Source organism: Solanum lycopersicum, chromosome 11 (assembly GCF_036512215.1).
Source record: "Solanum lycopersicum chromosome 11, SLM_r2.1".
Taxonomy (NCBI): domain Eukaryota; kingdom Viridiplantae; phylum Streptophyta; class Magnoliopsida; order Solanales; family Solanaceae; genus Solanum; species Solanum lycopersicum.
The window spans coordinates 58,020,637-58,043,141 of NC_090810.1; the positions used below are offsets into that span (position 1 = coordinate 58,020,637).

The following is a 22,505-nucleotide window of genomic DNA, read 5'->3' on the forward strand; positions in this document are numbered from 1 at the left end:
TTTTTATTAAAATCATGTTATATTTCAGTATTAAATATAGTTTAGCGATAAATTCCGATTCATTTAGATTTGTATTTAAAAAATATCTCAATTTAGGGTTATAAAATGTTTCTTATTAAAGACGCTTCTAAAATATCGACGGTTAACGAATTTAAAGTTTCAATCATCATCTAATATAAAAAGAAAAAAAATCATAGCTAAAGAATTTTAAAAAGTTCCATATATTAATTACTCTTTATGAGAGAAAAAAAAGGGCCATTTATGCAAAAAATAAAATAATATATATATATATATATATATATATATTCTTGTTTGGTGTCAAAATCATTTTTTTTGTACAAAGATCTAAATATGAAATATTTTCCTTGATGTACATGTTGTCCCATATTATTATTATTATAGGAAAAGAAGTTTAATTATAAAATTCTCTTCTATTATTAGGTTGTCCCACATTTTATTAATTCTCTCAACCTCCCTCTATAGGAAAACCCTAAAATAATTAAATTCAAACTAATAAAGAGTTAAAATTCATGAGGTCGTTTGGTTGGTGAATAAGTTGGATGTGAATTATAATAGGCATAATACATAAATATGCTCTTTAATTTGGCTACAATTCACATTTTTGTCCTTCAACTTTGAAGACGAACAAATAGACACACATGTCCTGCATGTCATTTTTTGTCATACGTGGTGTCCTATGTGTATTGTGTCATGTACGGCTCGTGTGTTTATTTATTTAAAAGTTGGATAATTAAAGTATCTGTTTGTGTATTATGAAAATTAAAGGTCAAAGTTAAAATTTGAAACCAAGTTTAGGATCTAATATATGTATTATGTCATTATAATATGAAAATAAATAAATAAAATTATTGAGTGGATATAAATATTATTATAAATAATTTATTTAATTATGAATCGAATGAACTTAAATAAAAAACTTATCTTCAATTTTAATCTTGATGACTTTTTAAATAGGGTTTGGCTAAAATGCTTTAGAAAAGGGAAAATGTATCATTTCGTTGTTTTATCTCGAAATTATTATTCATAAAGAGCGTAAAATAAAAAATAATAGATTATATGTAAATAATTTTGAATTAAAACTTCTAGCAAATATATAAAAGTAATCTCACATTTAAAAAAATTCAATTATTACCTCTTATTCCACATATAAATATCTTTATACATAATAGTCAAGTCAAATTATACTATACATGTATTTTGTATTGTGCTGGTTAATTTTAATTCAAACAATTAAGTCAATAACTGCTTAATTTAATTCTTTAAATTAAAAAAAAATGGGAAAGGAGAATCCAAAGATGGAAAAAAGAATCCAATAATCTACTAATGAGAACAAATGTTTGACAGATTATAAGTTTGTAGCTTTTTACTAATAAATATAATTAATTTCACAAGAAAACAAAAAATAAAGTAATAAGTCCTTGTATTTTTTTTCTTGGATATATAGAAGCTTCATGAATAGGCAATTTTTTGTTTTTATTAATTATTATATATACTTTATGTGTATTTCTTAATTTATTTCACTATTTTAGTCTAGGATCTTGTGCCACCTCATACATGTTATTATTACTTATTGTTTGCTAATACTTTCTATTTGAGTTTGTTTGTAGCTATTTATTTTATTTGATAAATAACATTGAGTATGATAATTGTATTTTTTTTATTTCGATTAAAGATTTTAAATTTGAGCTTTTAAGAATAAAAAGAATTATGTTGAAAGTATTCTTTTTAAAAATAAATTCTGCAATATGTGAATTCAGACTTGATCAAATTTTACTTCATAGACCCAACTCATAAATTTACTTTATTTCTTGTAGTCTTTCTAATAAGTTATTTCTAAACATTATTTGAGATTTATTGTGAGTGGTATATAAAAAAAAATCATCTTTTTTTTTTCATAAATATAGAGGTAAAATATATATACAAGACTATATTCCATCATTTTTGAACTTTCACTTATAAATTAAACTCTGTATGTTATCGTTCAAATATTTTCTTCGAATAGCACATTGTAAAGAAACATAAAAAGGATTTTTTCTTTTGCTATGAATAATTCAATGATATAAGTTTTTCAAGTAAAGAAAAATTGACTATAAATTGGACAAAAGTTGGTACTTATGACTTATGAGCAAGCTTGTCTAGGTTTTGGCCAAACATATATTTTTTTTAAAAAAACATCATTTTCTTTCATCACTTTTGCATAAAATTAGGTTTTGATAGTTTCATGGAGCTTTGTGTCCATTAAAAAAAGTTGAAATAATAGATCACAATACATTGCTTAATTATGAGAACCCTAGGCTACTTCACCTACAAGTTTGTCATGCTAAGAGGGGGAATGAAATAATTATTTTAATTATATAGTTGATCAAGTGCAAATGCAATTATTTACTTATCCTTAGAGTGGTTTGATTTAAAAAGATGAGTTATGATTGGAATTATTATTTTATGGATAATTTGATCTATTTTAATGCATTAATTGCATAGTTCTAGCAAAAATTATTTGGACTTCTAAAGTAATAGACTGTGTTCAATATGAATTTGAATTAATCGATCATAAAAATATATGTTAAACTTTGAGTAAAAATTCTTTTTTTAAGGAAGAAATAATGTTTGACCTAAGCAAGTTGATCTATTTGGAGTTTTAGGATCCCTCAAGGTTCAACGATCCCCAAATTATGTTTTATTTTAACGAAATATAATATCCCAAACACGTCTAGTACTTTATTGTTTATCGAGAATATTCAATGTCACCATTTGACTTAACTTAACTTAAAATGCTTTATTTTTTATTTTTAAAAAATGTGAGAATTTAATCATTTAATTCAAATATATTTCAAATTTATGACATTAGAATTGAAAATAATTTTGTATTTTATTATAATTCTAAAAAAAAAAAGAAGAGGAGAAGATAGTGATGATTGAAAAACAAGTTTTAGAGCACTTTTTTAAAATTTGAAATCATACAAACTATTTATTCCTTATTATTTAAATGTTATATGTCCAGAGCCATAAATCACAAAAATCAAATTAAAAGTATGTATTATTCATTAATATTTACTATATAATTTGCAAGATATTACATAAAAGCGACTAAGCGAGTTCATTCGATTATACAATGACCATATGGAGACTTTTATTCCACAAGTTTATCAATCAAAATTTCCATAAATTGAGGGTTGGTAATGGATTATTATTATTTATTTATGTAAGCAAAAAACTTATTATCTACTTTTTCACAAAATCTTCAATTTTTATATTTTTTAGGAATGATTAAAGGCAATAAAGACAAAGGAAAAATAGCAATTTCAAAATTATCTTAGGCAATCTTTAGCACGCAATTAATTAAATAATTAATTAACTAACAACTGAAAACGACTCTCTTTAAGATAAAATTAATTAAATAAATTTAAAAGCATAAATCAGCAAATTACGCCAATTTTCCCGCTTCATTATTACTATTTCGACATTTGATTTTTTTTTGCTTCTTCTTTTGACTTAAAAAAAAAAGTATAATGAAAAAAATATATATATTTTAAAGTATAACGAAAGTCATATTTTGATTTGGACATGTTCACGATGCCGTTAATAATAAGTATTTTTATTATTAGTATGTAAATCGATTTAAATAACTAATGAGAATTGATGAGTCGATCCATCTATATATCTTGATTTTATTTTTATAACGGGAGTTAATACACATATTAGACAATCGTAACAATATAAAGGGATCATATATGTGTTTGGACATTATGAGCTCATCATTTAAGATTTTTAACTTTGATATTATTATGTTTTTAAATATACGATTAATTATATTTTTTTTATTTGTTATTTGTTATAATTGTTTGTAACAAATTTTAAACATATAGAAAATGAATGAATAATACAAATAAAATATGAAGAAACATGATTTTATTCATTTAGATAATGAGTAGAATTCTGTTCCTCCCTTAATTCTACCATGATTCGAGGGCCGTTAGTGGCATATTTCTCGAACAAGAATGATTAGATTTGATATGATTTTATTCATCAAGATAACGAGTACAATTCTGTTCCTCCCTTGATTGTACTCTCCTAAGATTTATCCATGATTCGAGGGCCTTTAGTGGCGTATTTCTCGAACAAGAATGATTTAGATTTGACATTATTTTATTCATCAAGATAACGAGTACAATTCTGTTCCTCCCTTGATTGTACTCTCCTAAGATTTATCCATGATTCGAGGGCCTTTAGTGGCGTATTTCTCGAACAAGAATGATTTAGATTTGACATTATTTTATTCATCAAGATAACGAGTACAATTATGTTCCTCCCTTGATTCTATTCTTCTAAGATTAATCCATGATTCGAGGGCCGTTAGTGGCGTATTTCTCGAACAAGGATGATTTAAATTTGACATGAATAATCCATCAATTTGCGTAGTACTCGAGATCTTGATCTCTTTATGGAATTTACGAGATGCCTAATACGAGAATTTAGTACCCTTTATATAGGCATAAACTAGGGTTTAAGGTTGATTAGCCTTCAGAAATCCTAATTTGAGTTGAACACAATTGATAGAATACCAACTCGAATGAATTATATATTGTACAGTCTCACAAAATTTTAATATGTACAATAATAATAATATTAGTGATTCCTTTACCTATAAATTTATGCTAAAGTTTTAAAAATATTATATTCAGTAATTTGAGCTATATTAATCCTTCTGTTTAGTCAGCCGACTGAAAAAATCCATCTTCACTTTATAATAATTTATAGCTAAAAAAAAAACAATTAGTAAATATTTCAATATATATTAAGTTCATTATAGGATAATTATATATCGCACATTGTCTAAAAAAATTGTGAAAATATAAGGAATTATTAAGTGCGTGGGAATGAAGAAATGATTTTTGGAAAAGAGACTTTATCTTTTTATGTTAGGTTTGTCTACCACTTTGGTAACAAAGTCAAAAAATTAAAAGTTAAGTCAAGTTATATATTGTCCTTTTTAATATTTTAATTTTAGAAATAATTATATTTTTGGTACCTTAATATTGATGAGAATTATAATTTTGACCATTACAATATTTGCATTGAGGGATTTAGTTTGAAAAAAAAATAGATATTTTTTTCTCCATTCTTTCATTTTCCATTATTAAATGCATAAAGTGACCGTTAAAATGTATGACTATTCGAGCACAATGCACATAAATAGCTACTATTAATGCAAAATTAAATTATTGAGACAAACTTGTTTGTAATTTTAATAAGTAATTATTTAAGATAATTTTTTATTTTAGAAACATAAGAAAAAAAATTATTTTATCCTTGTAAGTAATTATTACTCTTAATAAGTATTTCAATTATAAGATAATAATAAATAAATAAAATATATTTTTAATGAAGAAAAATTATTGAAGTTTATAGGTTCTATAACAATAACAATTCCACATAAATATTTATTAAATTCTTGGTTGTATGTCTTAATATGTATTTTATGTGAATTGATATTTTTAATTTACTTTTGTTAAAAGTTATGATAGATTGATAAATATTTTTTTATATTTAATTAAAGAATCTCGAGTTTGAGCCTCAGATATCGATCTACTTTGGTCTTTGGATAAGACGGAATATTTATGTTGTAATCAATTTCCTTGATGAAAATTTAAAGTTATTTATCTTAAAACAAATATCAAATATCATATAAAAATAATTCCTCAAATATTATTACTATAAATTCCCCTTCTACCAAAAAATAATAATAATGTAGCTCTTTAAAAAACTAATTTTCTTTATTTATTTCTTTGACTTTTATTTTTACACAACTACCAAAGCTAACTCCTTAAAATAAGCCCAAAGTTGTGCAGCCTCTTTAAAAAAATATGGTAAAAGAATTATTTGTTGTTGTAATTTAATATTTAAATTGAAAATAAAAGTTAGAGTGTATTTATTGATCAGTCACTATATATGATTATGTTTTTATTGAAAATTTGCCTTATTATGTCAATTGGTAATGTATAATTGAATAGAGTTTGAAAATGAGGATAAATACTTAATTGTGTTAAATTTGTAAATGAGGATATAATAATATATAATTTTTTGTATTATTAATTTTTAATAAATATGGCATGCAAATGGAACATCAATATTGATTAATGTATTAAAATGAAAAAAGAATTTTTAAAAATATATTTCGAATTGATTAAAACTTATACAATAATAATAATAATAATAATAATAATAATAATATTGAAAAAAAAATCATACATATATCATTGTCAACCGACAAAAAGCTCCCCTACCCCAAAATCAAAGAAAGAAGTGTGATGGCCTAACCCTAAAAACACAACCATTTTTTTCTTTCTTTTTTCTCGGTGTTCCGATATTTATTTTATACCTTAATTAATTTAAATTTATATAACATAAGATTTGTTATAGGAGGAAATATCGAGTAAAACTAAAAAAAATAATGACCTTCCAACTTATGTTAAAAATAATCATTGTGGCTGAAAGGTACAATTTTGAGATGAATATGATTAAACGGTCAATCACTTATTGGTTTGAAATTTTAAATTTGTATAACATAAGATTTTGTTATAGGAGGAAACGTCGAGTAAAACTAAAAAAAAATAATGACCTTCAATTTATGTTAAAAATAATCATTGTGACTGGAAGGTACAACTTTAAGATGAATACGACTAAACGGCTAATTACTTATTGCGTTTGAAATTTTAAATTATATGAATAGAACTTAATAATAACAAGATAAGATTATAAAAATTGCAAATATTTTATTGATGGATTAATAATTTTATAGGTGGTTAAAAAAATACAACTAAGATGTGGGCAAATGAACATCATATCCTATTGTCTTCATGTCAAATTATGAGTCAGTCATTTGTTTATCTTCTACTTTGTTCCTCACATGAATCTTGTTCTTCAACTTCTTATTACAACTTTTAAAGTGACTAACACAAGTGTTCTTGTTTTGTTTCTATTAATGAAAGCCTTAAAAGAAAAGTTAAATTATTTTGTCTATCTATAAGTCACATATTCGAACAATGAAATCAGTTATCATTACTTGTTTCAGGATAATTAGTCTATTTTATATTTTGATGGTATTGGTTTTGGCTCTTTCCAAAGACGTATTAAGCAGTGTTAGAATCAATTTTTTCATTACAAAAATCAAGATATGAAAAAATGGACACACAAAAAAAGTTATAGAGAATTCAACATTTAATAACATGTAATTTTTTGTCGAGTCATAAGGCTCGAATGAACTCATTGACACTACATGACTCTGCTCTTAAAATTTGAAATTTATAAACAACTACAATAATCTCAACTTTTAGTTAGTACTATATCTATACAGTGGATGTTTCCTCAAAATTTATATGTAAACGAAATGTTTTGTATATGTAAACGAAATGTTTTGTGCATTGATCTGACAATATTTTAATTTATTTTCTTTGGGGACAAAGAAGTTGTAATAGTATAATTGATAGGTCCAAAAATCAAGATCTGCCCATCTATGGGGCATATGCAATAATTCACCAAACACTATACTAGTAGCTAATACACCTTAGTTGCCATAGATCTATTTTATATGGATCTTGTAGATTTGGTTATTGGACATTGAGTGATTTTTTTCACCATAGAATATTCTCTTCAATGTGTATCATAAATATTTTGTGACTAAGGATATGATTGTTGATTTATTGACATTTGATGTATGTAACAAATTAGGGAAAAAAAAAAGAAGTTAAAAATGAGTTATATAAGTAGGTCTAGGAATATCATTTATTCAGAATGTAAGAGACACATTCTAGATTTAACCTTTACAAATTATGAATTTTAGAATAATTATCTCAAGTTCTGATAAATGAGTTTTTATTTGTACATTTCAATGAGTTCTAATTTGTCTGTTTTGATAATGAATTTCTTAATGAGTTATGATTTGTATGTATTTATGTAAGGGATTTTCCTCCAAATCCAACAATAGCTGTTTATTATACTATTTTAAAATATTCAACAATAGTTGTTCACTTTATAAATTTAAGACATAATTTTAAACTTATCATTAATTATAGTCATTTTCTTACCATATCTTTCAAATAATTATATTTATTATATTTAAAGGGTGATTTAATAAAATTATCCTTTTATTTATACCGTCTTAAAAGAAAATGTACAAAATTGCACATAGGGAATCACAAATTATGTTAAAAATAGTTAATTACTCAATTATATTTATTATATTCAAAGGGTGATTTATTATATTCAAAGGGTGAATTAATTTGCCTTTTCTATTATATTTTTCAAATCATTATATTTATTATATTCAAAGGGTGATTTAATAAAATTATACTTTTATTTATACAATCTTAAAAGAAAATGTACAAAATTGCACATATGGAATAACAAATTATGTAAAAAACAGTAAATTACTCAATTATATTTATTATATTCAAAGGGTAATTTATTATATTCAAAAGGTGATTTAATTTGCTTTTTCTATTATATTTTTTAAATTATTCTATTTATTATATTCAAAAGGTGATTTAATTTGCCTTTTAATTATATAGAAACTTACAAAAGAGTTCCCTTTTATTTCTCAATTAATCACTTTCCTAATTTAGATTCTTTTTCTACTCATATAGATCTTGAATTATTCAGTCAATTGGGTCCTTTAATTAATTATTTAAAAATATACACACAGTTTTTTTTCTCATTTGTCAAATCCAGTTGTAAAAAAGAAATTAAAAAAGAAAAAAAATAAAGGGGTCATAATTGAAATTTTTTTAAAAAATGAAAATTAAGTCCAAAAATTGACTATAAAACTCCCCATTTACTCATTCCACACTCACACTAAACTCACTACCCCCTCTCTACAATGTCATAATACTGCTCTGTTTGTTTTTTTTTTATCGACGGACCGAATTAAATTCGATCATCAAATATAACAGAGCAGTATTATTTTATATTATCAGTGTAATTTAACTTGTTATAATTTTTTTTGGCCGCCGCTATGTCGACTGTTCAAGCAACTGCCTCGGACATAGCGGGGCAAATTGGGATGATGTGGGAAGTGTTGAAAGCACCATTATTAGTACCATTGTTGAAATCAGCAGTGTACATTTGCATAGTAATGGAATTAATGTTATTTGTTGAAAGATTATATATGGGAATAGTCATTGTTCTTGTTAAGATTTTTATGAAAAAACCAGATAAAAGGTATAAATGGATACCAATGGCTGATGATGATTTGGAAATTGGAAGTGCTGATTTTCCTAAAGTTCTTGTACAAATTCCCATGTTCAATGAGAAAGAGGTAAAACAACATTTTGATTTGATTTATTTTTTTTCGTTCCGTTCTGTTCTGTTCAGACCCCACTTATATGATTTTTTTACTTTGTGTATGTTGTTGCTTTTGATTGGTAGGGGAAACATGGAGATTTGTGTTTTTATATTCGTGTTCTGGTTTTTTCAAACCTCACTTGTGTGATTTTACTGAGTATGGTGTTATTGTTGATTTTGATTGAGAGGGGAAAAGTAGAGATTTTTGTTTTTAGTTTGTTGATTTTATATATGTATTCTACTGTTTTCAGACTTCACTTATGTGATTTTACTGAGTATGTTATTGTTGATTCTGATTAGAATGACAAAAGTAGAGATTTTTGTTTTGCGTTTTGTTGATTTTAAACCCCTAGGTATACGATTTTACGTATGTTATTGTTGTGTTTGATTGATAGGAAAATGGTAGAGATTTGTTTTAGTTTTGTTTAAAGTTGTTTGATGTTTACATTTATGGTTAGTGGTTTGATGAGTAGGATTCTTTTGGCTTTTACAACAGAATTCGAGTTTGAGTTTTGTAAGTAGCTTTTTGTTATACGTTAGTTTGGATCCGTGTATTAGATATCGGGTGGAATTGAACTTGTCTGATAGGGAGTTTTTTCACCATTTGATTAGTTTTATGGGTCGTCAATTTAGATTAGTGTCGAAAATGATAAGATTTTTCGTAGAAAGTTTTTTTTTTTATGAATTTGATTTGATGTGAATTCGAAATAGTCGAGATTCTTAAAATGGATATCATGCATCGGATGAAAAAGGAAAAAGAAAAGATGAAAAATCCTAATGGCTTGTTTGGTGTAGGTGTATAAGATTTCCATTGGAGCTGCGTGTAACCTTTCGTGGCCGTCCGATCGCCTTGTGATTCAAGTTCTTGATGATTCTACTGATCCTATTGTTAAGGTAAGCCAAACACTACTTAAGAGAAAAAAAAAACCTTTTAAATTTTTAATTATTATTTTTGCATCATAATCATTAGAAAGTACAATCAATTATGCAACATTGTACTACACTTTAAAGCTTACATCAAATACAAAATTCCTAAATTAAATTAAAAAAAATTAATATTTTTTTTTACCTTGATCTTTGTAATCCAATCTTTTTATATTATAAGATCTAATAAAATTCACCTTTACGTGACGTATACACTTCTTCCTATATATTCTTCAAACTTTTTTATTATTAGATATGTATTTTTAAAATTCAATTTCAATAGTTATTATCTAAATATATATTAATTTTTTGATTTTTGATCTTTTTATCTTAAATATATTTGTTAATTGAAAATGATTTATGTTGACTCCTACTTTGTCCCTCTTTTTTAAATTTAATATTAAGCAATCAATTTAGCATTAATTGAGAATGTTGAGTTTTAATTACAAAAACCATTCACCTAATTATTAATTTTTTTAATGAACTTTTTCTCATTTTGTTATTAATACTAATTAATGATTTTTTTTTAATTATTATTTTTAGGATATGGTTGAAACTGAATGTTTAAGATGGGCAAGTAAAGGACTTAATATAACGTATCAAATTAGAGAAACAAGAGGAGGATACAAAGCTGGTGCACTTAAAGAAGGATTAAAACATAATTATGTTAAAGATTGCGAATACGTTGTCATTTTCGATGCCGATTTTCGACCCGAACCGGATTTTCTCCGTAGGTCGATTCCGTTCCTTATACATAACCCCGAAATAGCTCTTGTTCAGGGTCGATGGAGATTCGGTAAGACATTAAAATCTCATATTATTTTAACCGTTTGTGATTGTGACGTAGTTGTTGATGATTTTAATTGGCATTTATTTGTTGATATAAGAAAGTGTCGGTGGTACTATTAAATACAATTATTATTTAAAATGCATTAATTAAAAAAGTGGTAAATTATTGGGTTTTTTTAATTAATTTTTTTTTTTGCATTATTTTTTGTGGGTCCCAAGAAGAATCCATCAGTCACGGGAATTGTTATTATTTATTACGAGTAAATAACGTACATCACGGACTTCACTATTATTTTTTTTTTAAAAAAAATTAGTCTTATGTATTTAAAAAATGTTTATGCATTAAATTGTGACTATAAGATATTTAATATAGGTTATTTTCTTAAGTTAGGGATTATTAAAATTATAAAATTAATGTTTTTTTTTGATTTTTTAATGAAATTATACTGAATTTATTGCTATTTAATCGTTGCGATTGAGTAGTTAAAAATTACTATATAAGATAGTGTATGAGTTTGAATATATTTCTATCAATCACAATAAAGTCATTTATAAAGTATAAAATTAGTTGTTATGAAATTAAGATTGGATTTGCTTTATTTTTATTATCTTATAATAATATGATGTTGATTTATGAAGTTTCCCTTAATAGGCTATCGGCCAATAAAGCAAGGATCCCATTATACTTAATTATTATTATTATATTAATATAATAATACACTTTTGTACTAATTAAGACTTCTCCATCTTCAAAATTTTAAATATTTAAGAAAAGTTACTCTATTTTGGTATGGCTTAATGATTACAATTCAGATAGTGAAAATTATAGTTAATATTTACATTTAGACAATATATTTACGTCACGTATTTTTTAATTGATCTTTCTTCATATCTTATGTGAATACGAGATATTTTATATATTCGTCTTTTTTTTTTAATACTAATTTTGCATTCATAATCAATTAGCGTCATTAACGGTGGGTGTAATGACGTTATTATCCTGTCCGTTTGTTAAATTCTGCCGCAGTTAACGGCGCATATTTGGAAGATAAAAGGGGTAGTTTTGTCATTTTGTTGAACAACGTGAAACATAATGAAATATTTTTAATCAGAAGTGTTGAGATTGAGCTTTTGTAAATACAGAATAACCTTTGTTATAGAAAAGCTTCACCCCCAAAAATCTGATACCTTCCGATGTTATTTCGAGTTTAGTTGAATTTTAATACAGATATCGAGCATTGAATGAGATCGATAGACGTAGGAGGGGTAGATTGGTCATTAAGTGTCCCCACGTGCTATGATGCTGTGCTCAGAGCCTCAGGGTCCACTTGGTGGACCTCCACTGTGTCAGTTCCACGTGTCCTTTCTGTTTCCTCCTTTACTCTACCGACACTTCACTTACTATTTACAGCTCTTTTTATTCTTTCATTTTTCTAATTTATTAATTATTCGATACAAACGAATTTTAAAATTTAAATATTATTAATTTAAAAAAATTATAACATTTATTAAGTAAACTTGTCTATATATATATAAAGATTGAGTTAAAATTATAAGTTCATTTAAATTTAATAGCTTTCGCATTATTTGTCATTAGTGTTGGTGTTAGAATTTTAATATTTGATATGATGCTAAATATTATAGGTTTTTTTTTGAATTGAGAAATAATTATTTTAATTGTTAATCTATGATTGGATCCATTATTGAATGGAACAATTAGACAGCTGGTATTATAATGTAATGTTGGAAATCTAAATAATTTAATCATTGCTTTTATTTTGATTTTAAATTAAATAATTTCCAATCTCCTTTTATTTAATTATTAACATGTTAAAAAATGTATTGAACTTGTTTATTTTTTTTTTATTGCAGTGAATTCAAATGAGTGTTTATTGACAAGAATGCAAGAGATGTCATTAGATTATCATTTTACAGTGGAGCAAGAAGTTGGCTCATCTACTCATGCATTCTTTGGTTTTAATGGTGAGTATTTATCGTCTCGGATTTTTTTAAAATATTATTATATTTTATGTTAAATTAAAAATATATTATTTTATTTGAGTAGATAGTCAAATCATTTATATAAGGCTCTCATAGAAGGTTGATATATTTGACGAGCTGTTAAATTTTCTAAAGAATTTGAATAGCATAGCTTTAAATGAGCTTTTATGTTGCTTGAATTTTTTCAAAAAATGTTATCTGATGTGAGTCGTATATTGATATTTTAAAACGTTTTCATAAGAATTTGGATTTGAGTTTCGAAAAATGTTTCTATTTTTTGTGACACGAATCTAACATATTTTTGGAATTAATGTACCTCTTCATTCTGAATCGAAGATTTTAGATTTAAATTTTTTAAAAAATCATCATTTTTCTTTGCATTTTATCTTTAACATAGATTTTGTTAAGCACGAATTTTAATTAGTTGAATTTACGAAACTAAAGAAGTATACTACCTACTGAATTTAATAAAGTGAGTTATTGTAATTAATTTTAAGATAAAGAATTAATTACAACTCATTTGCAGCAATGAAAGAATCAAGCTGTTATCTCACATGCTTCATCTTCCATCTATAATTAAAACTCTGACCTTTTATTAATTGAAACTTTAATTTCCACCAAGTATCTCTCACATGTTTTATTCTGATTTTGTTTCAATAATAATATTTAAAAAAAATAAAAATCATTACATACATAAATAGTGTCTATTTATGGTGAAAAAAAATAAATAATTATAAATCAATTATTTCTTTAAATTTTTAGCGTAAATATCAATAACGTACAATCAAAATCATGAGAGTATGTTATTATGGTTTACTTATTTTATTATTTATATATTGGAGATAAGAAGTTAAAAGTTATTTCTTTATATCGTTCAAATTTAATGGGCTAAGTTATTTGATATATATCGATAGAAGATCACAATTTTTTAAATTGTTTTTAATTTTTTTAAAATATTAGATTATTTTTTTTATTTGTTCAAATTTTGATTAGTTAAGTTACCTCACATATGTTAATGGAAAATAGTTGTTACTTGTGTTGCTTTTTAGTCTCTTTTGAAAATATCATTTGAAATATTTGATACGAATGTGATAATATTTTAAAAAAGTGTAATAGTATCATTTATCACCGACATCACCATCATTAACAACATAACTAATGTAATCTATCGCTTATAACAATTTAAAATTTTCATTGGGTGCATGTTAGATTCTTTAAAAGTAGCGTGCATAACATTTTTGAAAAGTGTAGTTAATTATTGACAATACTGCTAACAATAACCATAACATATTTAGTGTAATTTCGTAATCTAGGAAGGATAATAAGAGTGTTCTGTCTAACGAAAAATGAATGAATTTTTTCAGGGACTGGTGGTATATGGAGAATAGCAGCCATTGATGAAGCTGGTGGATGGAAAGATAGAACAACTGTTGAAGATATGGATCTTGCTGTTAGAGCTAGTCTTAAAGGATGGAAGTTTGTTTATCTTGGTGACCTCCAGGTATTTGATTAAATTCCTCAATGAACCAACTTATGTTTTTATTTTAATTTTCTACTTAACTGTTTCGTTTCAATCTGTTTGTCTGTTTCTTGACTTGATACGGAGTTCGTTTCAATTTGTTTTGTCTGTTTTTTTGACTTGACATGAAATTCGTTCAATTTGTTTTGTCTATTTTCTTGACTTGACAGGGATTTCGTTTCAATTTGTTTTGTCTATTTTTTTTGACTTGACAGGGATTTCGTTTCAATTTGTTTGCTTGTTTTTTGACTTGGCACAAAATTTGTTTCAGTTTGTTTGATTGTTTTTTGACTTGACATGGAATTCGTTTCAATTTGTTTGTCTGTTTTTTGACTTGACAAGGATTTCGTTTCAATTTGTTTGTTTGTTTCTTGACTTGATACGGAGTTCGTTTCATGTTTGTTTTTTGACTTGACACGAAATTTGAGAAAATTGAGAAGAAGACTTTTGAATCTTGTGGTAAACTTCGAGTGACTCATGAGTTGAATTTTGTTGTCTTAGGTGAAAAGTGAACTTCCAAGTACCTTCAAAGCGTTCCGTTTTCAGCAGCATCGATGGTCGTGTGGCCCCGCGAATTTGTTCAGGAAAATGGTGATGGAAATTATCAGGAACAAGGTGAGTTGCTCGGACTTTACAAAAATGTTGTTGGGCCAGTGTCAGATCATCTAATAGTAGCCAAAAAATGCACTATTTTTGGTTGATCTGACACCTACTTTAGCTTCAAATGCACTATTGTAATTTATGTTGCTTGGACGCTTCAAAAAATGTTGTCACACCCTTGTATAGGATCCTCCAAAAGTAGCCAAGAATGCACTACTTTTGGAGGATCTGACACCCAACACAGTAGCCAAAAATGCACTATTGTGGGCCCTGTTGCTTGAACTCTTTGAACATGTTGTCACACCCCTGTTGGATCCTCCAAAAGTAACCAAAAATGCATTACTTTTGGAGGATCCGAGGTTCACAATATCCTAAAAATGCACTATTGGTGGGTGTGTTACTATATAGTTGCATTCAAGTTAAGAACAACAAATGGCTCTGTTGCACCAATGTTAGATGTGACAGGCACACGTTAACATTTTTAAATAGTCCGAGCAGCATAGTTTTTTGGTGTTACTACTTACTATTGTTACGTTCAACTCGAGAACAAGTTAACACAATTATCACGACGATCAACATTTTTGATGTCTTGTTTTGCTTGTGCAGAGAGTGAATTTCTGGAAGAAGTTTTACGTGATCTACAGCTTTTTCTTCGTTAGGAAGATCATAGCTCACATGGTTACGTTTTTCTTCTTTTGCGTCGTTCTTCCATTGACACTTTTGGTTCCTGAAGTTGAAGTTCCAATATGGGCTGCCATTTACATTCCTTGCATCATCACTACTCTCAACTCTGTCGGAACGCCAAGGTAGCATCATATCCTAACGTCAAGTTCTCTTTTCGTCCTCGTTTTAACATTTTCCACAATGTCCTAATCTGGCTATGGTTTATGCAGGTCAATTCATTTACTGTTCTATTGGATTCTCTTCGAGAACGTTATGGCTTACCACCGAACAAAGGCTACATTCATTGGCTTGCTCGAAGCAAAGAGGGCTAACGAATGGGTTGTCACTGAGAAACTAGGTGATGCTCTCAAGAACAAGGACAAGTCAAAACCTGTCAAGAAAGCTCGAGGACCTCTATTCGGAGACAGGTAAGAAAGAAAAACTTCCATCGCGCTAAATAGTTTAAAACTTTACTGCATATTGAGAAATGATTCAACTCGTCCTAAATCCGCTTCAGTTGTTAACAATGAACTATTCCAATTTGTACAGAATTCTTCCACAAGAACTGGGATTTGCAGCATTCCTTTTCTTCTGTGGTTTATATGATGTCCTTTATGGTAAACGTCAGTACTTCGTCTACGTGTTTCTCCAAGTCATAACGTTTACCATTGCTGGATTCGGCTACATTGGAACGATAGTCCCCTCTTAGCAGAGGACCAGCACCAGCACCAGCACCAGAAAACAACAACATTGTTTATTTCGTCGTCTACACAGATATATAAGTTATATGCAGAACATTGAACCAGAAAAAAAAAATAGTAGATGGATTAGCAAATAGATAGTTTTTCATATTTTTCTCTCTTGTTAGAGTGCTGTTTTTAGCTGTGTGAAATTATATTTTGATTGAACTTGTAAGTTATTTTTTTTTGGTATTTTTGCATCTCTTCAGATTTCTAGAAAAATGGCAAACAATGGCCAAATTCTGTAATCAGTTTTTTTTCTTTTTCTTTTTTGGCATTCTTTTACTTTGATCATGGATGTATTATTATCAAGACTCTTTCAATATATAGAGGTACAAGTGATTCAACAAACTTTACTGTGTCCCAAAGTTATAAGGGTAAAGTCTATGAACATTCTATCGTATCTAAATCATAATAATGGAATCACACGAGGCACGTTGTTATGTTGTCACTATTCATGGTAACGTATCTAAGATTTCTATCAAACGATTTGTTTATAGTATACAATATTATTTTCAAGTATATGTGCAGATGGTTCTAATTGGTTAACTAGCTTTTGCTCATACCAATAAAGTGAAATAGTAAAGGTATATAGACTAATAAATTTGTTGCTTTTCACTACTAGGGCACTTTTTTTTTTATTTATCTCGGGTAGTAAAGACCCTTCACGTCTATTTCTATAGTCTAGGCTTCAATCACCAAAAGAGTAAAAAAGTGGACGATCCTACGGAGGAATAAAGAATGTCACTTTTTTTTTCATCGAGTCAGCTAAAAATTTAATGAACTTAACTAAAACAAACTTAATTAGTTTTTTTTTTAGATAAATAATTTCTCTATTTTCTCTTTTTTAGTCTACTTAAAAAACTCTCTTTTCTCTTTTAAGAATTACTTAATTTCATTTTTTACGTGACATGACAATTCTAGTATATTCTACGTATCCATTATTTAAAACCATGAAATTCAAATATCTTATTTATTTTTTGAAATTTCGAATCAAGTCAAAACTAGACAATCAAATTGAAACGAAATAACTAACTTATTTTTTTTAAAAAAAATTGGCCTCATCTTGAAAATAGAAACTATCTAGTATTTGGTGTATGTCATGTTTATTGAACAAAATATAAGATAGACAACAAACCATAAGAAAGTTGGCAAAATGAAAAAGTAAATTAACAAACTATACAAGAAAGAAGAAAAAGATAAATATGTTGTCTTTTCTTTGAGACAAGGTTTGGTATCAATTATGTGGAGTCACTTTCATGTCAATATATTCATAAAATCTCTTTGCTAAAAACACATGGAAAAAAAAAGTACTTGAATGATATATATATATATATATATAAGCAGAGTCGGAATCAACATTTTAATTTTATGGATTCTGAATTTTAAAATAAACCAACTGAATTATAAACTTAGGAGTCATTTGATCAGGAAACAAGCTATGTCGGGCCTTGACATTAATACTTCTTAACAAAAATGATTTTAAACTCAATATTTGAATTCGAGATCTCTGATTAAAATTCTCGGAATAATTGTCGGCAAGTGTTTAGGATGCTTAAGTTGGTTACCTTTAACTTTATAGCCACATTATGAGTTTTTGCAGGAAATGGACCCATAAATTATTGGCCATTTTTTACAGGAGTTGAAAAGGACATTTAAAAAAAAAAAATATAAATCCAAAAGTATCAACTTTGGAAAACTTTGGATTTTGGAGTATACACAAAATTACTCAAATGGCTATAGAAGAATTATAGTTTGGCATTATTAATTACTCCCTCGGTCCTATTTTACGTGACACTATTTGACTTGGCATGGAGTTTAAGAAATAAATAAAGATTTTGAATTGTTTACCAAATTGACCTTTAAAAGTGGATTCACTTTTCTCTCTCCTCATAAATATATTAGAGTACTATTTGAAATTAAGTGAAACCAACAACGGTAAAACAAGAATTGTACCTTTAAATATTTACCATATAAAGAAATGTGATATTCTTTTTGGTACTGACTAAAAAAGGAAATAGTATCATATAAAATGAAACGAAGAGAGTATCATATTGGATCCTTTTTATAAAGAAAGAAAAGAACAATTGGTAGCTTAATTGTCATGACATATTGTGATTTTTTTCACTTTAATTTGGATTAGATGTTCAAATCATTTTTCAAGAGTTATGACTATACATTCGATTAATATTGATATTGCGATAAAATACTCATAATATTTATTGTTCTTTAAGAAACGTGCAAAATTCAAAATGAATAGATAGAAAAAAAGTATATAGTAGTTTATCGAACTCGCTCAAAATGGAATCTACAGTATTTAATATAAGTATATGACAACTTACAAGATTAAAAGAAATTAGGATTACTTTTAATTTACAAATTAAAATATGTTTGGCTATTAAAAGTAAAGAAATGGATACACTATTGGTGATTGGACAAAGGTGATCCAATGCCATATGAATCACAAGTTACATAAGAATTCCATTGGTCGAAGTAGAGCTGTCAAAATGGGTTGATCCAATTCAATTTTATCGGGTTAAAGAGTTAAATAAATTAGAATGAGCTGATCCGTTTAATCAAAGGACCTATAAAATAGCAATCCAATACAACTCTAAGCGGGCCATGGATTGGGATGAATTAACCCTTCAACCAAAAAACAAATAATATTTTTTTGTAAAGAATACGAATGTTGATAAATTACACATACATGATAACCAAGATACAACATCCATAGAATCATCTGAGCAAAAAATATTACATGATCACTATTTTCATAAACAAGACAATAAAGGAGAAGCGAAAAATTAGACATAAAAATAAAAGTAAAAGAGGTTAAAGATTTATAGTAATAATGGAGTAATGGACTTGGGGTAATAAGAAAATTTAGTGGACTAATGACCCTTAAATGTAAAAGATATGTAAAAAAATATAGTTTTAATTTTATATTGATATTTTAAAAATATTCATTGACAAAATCTTAACAAGTAAAACAAACACACACTTAAAAAAAAATAAATTCACAATCCGCGGGCTGACATTTAAGGCTTGTGAGTTGAGTTTACGAGGCTAGCGGACCAAATGAGGATGGGCTAAAAAGCCTCGTTTCTAAATAGGCTGAAAAAATTGAGCTCAATCCCATTTAATTCAAGGGTTGGATTGGGCCGTCCTTGCGAGCCAAATCCATTTTGACAGCTCTAGGCCGGAGTTTGGAGGTCTCTTCACTTCACGAATAGGCTTATGCTTCGACTTTGATTGTTATGGATCAGTATCAAGATCAGATTTTAAAATATGTGAATCTAATTTTAACAATTGAACCAGTAATAATGAAAATGAACCCTTCTTTTAACTTTTCTATGTTCAATGTAAAAAAGTCGAAAGCCTCTTTTGTTTGGCTGTAAAATACAAATTGCAAGGCTAAATTCAGATCTCCATAACTAGTTCAATATGAGAAATAATGCGTAAATTGAAATTAAGCTGACACTATGTGAATCGGAATAACATAAGCCTTTTTGTACTCGACAACACACTATATCTATCTAAGAGCATTGTTTTTTTTTTTCTCTTTAATATATATATTATGCTATTATGGAAGCCTTTCTAGTATATACTTTCGTATAACTACTACTAGAACATGTAGTATTGGAGTATAAAATAGTAGTGAGGGATTTAAAAAGAATTTTTTTTCTCGCCTAAAATGATTTCGTATAACAAGATGAATGAATCGTTTATCAGTTTGAACTAAGAAGATACACTAGATTTTATTTTAGAAAATCGTTATATTTGAAACATTAATAATTGTGTATCGATACATTATAGGTTAGAGTTCAGAAAAAAAAACAAACTAATAAACTCGATCTTTTTCTAATGAACCTGACCTAATTATTCTCAGTTTGGTATATAAAATTTTATTAGTCAAAAACTATAAATTTAATATGATGTCACAATATTATAATAACAGCGTTTGTAGTCCAACGGTTAGGATAATTGCCTTCCAAGCAATAGACCCGGGTTCGACTCCCGGCAGACGCATAATTTTGTCTTATTTCATCTTTTCTCCGACTCGAAAATACTTTTTTCTCCGACTTGAAAATACTCCTTTATGTTATCGAGAAAATAACACAAAAAGTATCGACAGGGAGGAGAACAATAACATATTTTGTTTTATTTCATCTTTTCTCCGACTCGAAAATACTTTTTTCTCCGACTTGAAAATACTTCCTTATGTTATTGAGAAAATAACACAAAGAGTGTCGACGGGGAGGAGAACAACAACGTATCGAGTATAATCAATAACATTAGTGATATTTTATAATATTTTGTAATATTAGAGATATTTTGTAATATTACATCTTATTTTGTAATATTAGTTTTTTTTTTTTTTTGACTTGAAAATACTCCTTTATGTTATCTAGAAAATAACACAAAAAGTATCGACAGGGAGGAGAACAATAACATATCTAGTTTTTTTTTCTCCGAGTTGAAAATACTTCTTTATGTTATTGAGCAAAATAACACAAAAGTATCAACGGGGAGGAGAACAACAACATGTCTAGTATAATCAATAACATTAGTGATAAAATTTCTATATTATTAATTTTTTATTAAACTATCTTCATTTAAAAGATTTATATACGACGTATCAAAATACATGATCAAGAATAGAAAATAATAGTAATTGAATTTCTTTCTATAATAAATCTTTTTTGTACTATCTCATTAAGAAATTTATAAACGATCTAAAAATTTTATTCATTATAGCGATTAAATGCTCAGATTTATAATTGATGAAAAATAAAAAGCCAAAAGATGGAATTTTTTAAGAATTCAATGAGTGAAAAAATTAGTTGTCAATTCTCTTTTTGAAAAGACAAATAGAAAGAATTAGAAAAAAAATGATAAAAGAGCAAGAAATAAATGGTGAATGTGGAAATATAATAGAAAGAAGCACAAGTGTCTATCACACATCAAATGTCATAATAAGAAATCGAACCGTCGCATCATTTATTAATCGCGTTATACGTTAATCGTTTGATTCAATTTAGAAAAAGTAAAAACCAAAGAGGAGTAGCTTTTATATACTCCAACATCGACTTCTTGTATAATGATCTGAACTCATCGGATGTTGTTGTTGGTAGAGAAATAATAAAAGTTATACATTAATTGGTCTATCTAATATATAAATGAGAAAATTATACATAATGACAAATTATTAAATTATATGTAATGATACAATCACATTTTGATTTTTATTGTGCATGTAACAAACTGTTTGTCGGTTACTTCTTTTCTTCAAACTCTCGCTCGCCACTCTCCCTCTCTTGCTTCATCTCTCGCTCGCTCCTCTCACTTTTTTATACAAACACAAGTATATAAAATACGTTTGTGTTTGTATAAAACGAGAAAAAATTGTATATATACATATATTTTTGTTACCCTCTCCCAGATCTCGCTCGCCACCCTCGCCTCTATCGCTTATACAAATAGAAATGAAATGTATAAATTGTGTTTCTGTTTGTAAAAGCGAGAGAAAATTGTATATACACATGCAAATACATATATATTCATCCTATATACACTGATAATTATACAATACAAATATTCCACTGCCTAATTTTCTTTTGTCTTTCTCGTTTTAAACATACACAAATTATACAATTGATTTGTGTATAACTGCTTTCTTTTGTTTATGTATAGCAAATTATACAATCGATTTCATTGTATATGTATAGTGAATTATATATGTATAACGAAATATAAAATATTATGTTTTCTATGGAGCACAATTATACAAATTTTACTATAGCATACAAATATGGATTTTGTGTTTGCTATATGTGAAGATTGCTCTATATAAAACATAACAAAATTTGCATACTCAAACATTAACTTCTCATCCAATGACCTGAACT

At 26.9% G+C, this 22,505-nt stretch overlaps 1 protein-coding gene and 1 non-coding gene across 2 annotated transcripts; both read left to right on the forward strand.

The window, feature by feature from the left end:
* Positions 1-8,737: 8,737 nt before the first annotated feature.
* On the forward strand, positions 8,738-16,947 carry LOC101245618 (glucomannan 4-beta-mannosyltransferase 2). The gene is made up of 9 exons (XM_004250961.4): positions 8,738-9,334; positions 10,156-10,254; positions 10,828-11,080; positions 12,946-13,056; positions 14,439-14,575; positions 15,095-15,208; positions 15,800-15,999; positions 16,087-16,284; positions 16,406-16,947. The coding sequence occupies exons 1-9, from the start codon at positions 9,032-9,034 to the stop codon at positions 16,563-16,565; spliced, it is 1,575 nt and encodes a 524-aa protein (XP_004251009.1). The 5' UTR covers positions 8,738-9,031; the 3' UTR covers positions 16,566-16,947.
* Positions 16,948-20,553: 3,606 nt separating this feature from the next.
* On the forward strand, positions 20,554-20,625 carry TRNAG-UCC (transfer RNA glycine (anticodon UCC)). Its single transcript has one exon. It is a non-coding gene; the product is annotated as a tRNA-Gly (tRNA).
* The last annotated feature ends 1,880 nt before the right edge of the window (positions 20,626-22,505 follow it).

Coding starts and splice junctions, on each gene's coding strand:
- LOC101245618 (XM_004250961.4), top strand. CDS start 9,032: ATGTCGACTGTTCAAGCAACTGCCTCGGACATAGCGGGGCAAATTGGG. Junction 11,081..12,945: donor TCAGGGTCGATGGAGATTCG/GTAAGACATTAA, acceptor TTTTTATTGCAG/TGAATTCAAATGAGTGTTTA. Junction 13,057..14,438: donor TGCATTCTTTGGTTTTAATG/GTGAGTATTTAT, acceptor GAATTTTTTCAG/GGACTGGTGGTATATGGAGA.